Source organism: Lathyrus oleraceus, chromosome 1 (assembly GCF_024323335.1).
Source record: "Lathyrus oleraceus cultivar Zhongwan6 chromosome 1, CAAS_Psat_ZW6_1.0, whole genome shotgun sequence".
In the NCBI taxonomy this organism is placed as follows: Eukaryota; Viridiplantae; Streptophyta; class Magnoliopsida; order Fabales; family Fabaceae; genus Lathyrus; species Lathyrus oleraceus.
This window is the reverse complement of record NC_066579.1, coordinates 344887834-344891130: the sequence shown is the minus strand read 5'-3', so window position 1 is coordinate 344891130 and position 3297 is coordinate 344887834. Positions and strand designations below refer to the sequence as shown.

Here is a 3297-nt window from a genome sequence, read left to right as displayed (position 1 = left end):
CTACACTTACGCTCTACAATTGATTTTTGACAGCATTCTAGCTTTTTAATTATTTTCTTTTCAGCAACTTTGTTTCCATTGCCTTAATTCATTTACCATTCTTTTTAGAATTCCCATTTTCTCTTTTCCTTCCCGTTTTCCAGTTAGCCATAGTAGTAGTTTCCTACACTGGGGAACTACTATACTTTATTTAATTTAGTAAGCAATTGTATTGAAGAAGCAGAGTCCTACCGACTTGTGGAGGACTGCTAAAGTACTCCAAGATTCGTCGTACTCTGTTAATCCAATTGCCAGGTTTTTATTCAATTATTATTATTATTGCCCAGTTATTATTATAATTATGTTTGCTGCAATGTTAATCTGTTTATGCTTTGTGTTTCCGCTATTTAACATGTCCGACTAAATTACCGGTATCGGTATGTATCAATTTAATTAGATGGGATTTAATAATAATCGGTGAAAACTCTTTTTCTCAAACAATCTTTTAGGCTGAGGTTTTTAATTTAAATTTAATTAACTTTGTCACAAAAATGAGAAGCTATTTAATACGATTTTGCCACGAGAGTGGGAAATTAACTAAGGTGAGAACCAACAATCGCGAGAGCGTGAGGCTCGAGCTGGATAGTAAAAATTAGGCATTGAGTTTAAAAACAGGGAGAGCACTTTAAAAGCAATTAGGACTTATTTATTTTCAAAAAGTAATTTTAACTTCAAATGGGACAGCGAGAGCGTACATTCTGACTTAAAGCTATAGGCCGAATCAACAATCACGAGAGTGTGAGATAAAGTCTTTTAAATAAATATTTTCTACTGAAAGATATTTGGCATTTAAACTATTCACCGGTGACTTATCGAATCCCTGACAATTAATGCGTTGCATACTGATTCCTTCCATCAATTCTTTCTTAACACTAAACTTCTCTTAGATTTAATATTTTGCACCCGAACTTCTATTAATCATTCCCTTAGCTAAACATAATGACGTTAGTAACACTAGTTTGACTATAGGTCCCTGTGGGATCGATATCTTTTAAAACTAAAACGGCTAGACTGTGCACTTGCAGTCAAGTACCCGATAGACTATATTTTATATATAGCCAGATCAAGCATCAGTAAACTCTTGGGTTTCATAGTCAGTCAGAAAGGTATTGAGGTTGATCCCGACAAAGTTCGAACCATCCAAGAAATGCTAGCTCCCCGAACAGAAAAAGAAGTTTGAGGCTTCCTTGGGTGACTTAATTACATCTCCAGATTCATATCTCATTTGACGACTACCTGCAAACCGATATTCAAATTGTTGAGAAAAAACTAATCGATTGTATGGAACAACGATTGCTAAGCGACATTCGATAAAATGAAAAAGTACTTGCAAGAACCACCAATCTTGGTACCACCGGTTCCTGGTAGACCCCTCATTATGTACCTCACGGTACTCGATGAATCCATGGGTTGCATTTTGGGTCAACACGACGACACGGACAAGAAAAAACATGTTATCTACTATCTCAGCAAGAAATTCATTTTGAATGTGAGACTCGATACTCACTTTTGGAGAAAACTTGTTATGCGTTGACTTGGGTTGCTCGACGCCTGAGGCAATATATAATTTATCACGCTACTTTATTGATATCCAAGATGGATCAGATAAAGTATATATTCGAAAAGCATGTTGTTACTTATAGAATTACCCGGTGGCAAATGTTACTGATCGAGTATGATATACAGTATGTGACCCAGAAAGCAATAAAAAAGAGTGTTTTGTCTGACTACCTTGCTCGTCTACCTGTCGAAGGTTATCAACCGTTGAAGTTTGAATTTCCAGATGAGGACATCATGTTTATCAGAGACTTCATTATGCCAGGCTTCGAGGTAAGCCCCAAGGAAGGCCCCGAACCAGGATCACGATGGACGCTCATGTTCGACGGTGCTTCCAATGCTCGAGGCTATGGTATAGGTGTTGCCATCACTTCTCCAACTGGTTTCCACCTTCCGTTTACCGTTAGATTGTGTTTTGACTGCACCAATAATATGGCAGAATATGAGGCATGTATCTACGGTTTAGAGGCATCAATCGACTTGAGGATCAAGATTCTTGAGGTATTTGGTGATTCAGCTCTGGTAATCAGTCAGGTGAAAGGAGATTGGGAGACTCGGGATAGTAAGTTGATACCTTATAAGGAGCATATCAGAAAACTGCTACCCTATTTTGATGAAATCTATTTTCATCATATTTCTAGGGAGGAAAATTAGTTAGTAAACGCTCTAGCCACGTTGGCATCTATGTTCAAAGTCAAATGGAGGAATGAAGCACCATCCATCCAGATTGACCACTTAGATGAACCAGCGCACTGTCTAGTGTAACACCTCAAAATTTGCCCTCCTCTCTTGGGACTAGCTTAACATATTGCATTGCATTTCTTAGGTCATTAGGCATTGCATATTTGCATATCATGTGGCAACAAGCAAGTCATCCTCCTAGGTCTTGATCAGAAGATAAAGAGGTCAAAAGATTCAAGCTGAGGGTTTCATTGAACTGATCACTAATCATCTGAAGGTTTGTGATTCAAATTAGGGTTTCCTGGTGCCTCAAGGAGGTTGAGCTTTATCTTATGGGAAGTGGTACATCATCATCATCATGGTCTTGTCATCATCCAAGAGATTCATTGTTCATGATCAGATACCTTGAGATTAGGGTTTTGACCTCTGGTCAACCCTAATCGTCTGCATTGTGCCAATCGGGGCTTGTCAAGGAGATGACGTTTTCAATGGATATGGGGATCATCATGTGATTATATTGAGATTATGGAAGATAGGGTTTCATCATTGAGCCATTTCATCAGGAGTTTGAGGCTCAAGTTCAACAATGCACAACCAATTCATCTATCAGTCAACAAAAGTCAACCAAAGGTCAACTGATGGATTTGGAGGTGGGAGAGAGTTAGAGACACTTCATTCATGTCCAAACAAGTTTCATTTGACATTTCAAACATCAAGAATGAAGAATATAAAGTCAGATGAAAACTTTCCAAAAATAGAAAGTGACTTGTAATTCAAAACTGCCAAAAATGGAAAGATTTTCTCCTCAAAATTACATGTCCAAAAATGTTTCAAATGAAATTTTGTCCAACATGAAAGTTGTAGATCTTGCTCTCACCTTTCCAAAAAGTCCAAGAACATCCATTTCTCATTTGTGTTTGGCAAGTTATGGATTGATCATTGTCAAGAAAAGTTGAATTTCAAAGGTGCATAACTTTTGATTCACAAGGCCAAATGGAGTGAGGTTTTTTTGAGCAAGTT

The 3297-nt window shown here is 37.6% G+C and overlaps 1 protein-coding gene across 1 annotated transcript; it reads left to right on the top strand.

Moving 5' to 3' along the window:
• The first annotated feature begins 1635 nt into the window (after positions 1 to 1635).
• On the top strand, positions 1636 to 2306 carry LOC127106031 (uncharacterized). The gene is made up of 2 exons (XM_051043323.1): positions 1636 to 2118; positions 2238 to 2306. The coding sequence occupies exons 1-2, from the start codon at positions 1636 to 1638 to the stop codon at positions 2304 to 2306; spliced, it is 552 nt and encodes a 183-aa protein (XP_050899280.1).
• The last annotated feature ends 991 nt before the right edge of the window (positions 2307 to 3297 follow it).

Coding starts and splice junctions, on each gene's coding strand:
- LOC127106031 (XM_051043323.1), top strand. CDS start 1,636: ATGGATCAGATAAAGTATATATTCGAAAAGCATGTTGTTACTTATAGA. Junction 2,119..2,237: donor TATTTGGTGATTCAGCTCTG/GTAATCAGTCAG, acceptor TCATATTTCTAG/GGAGGAAAATTAGTTAGTAA.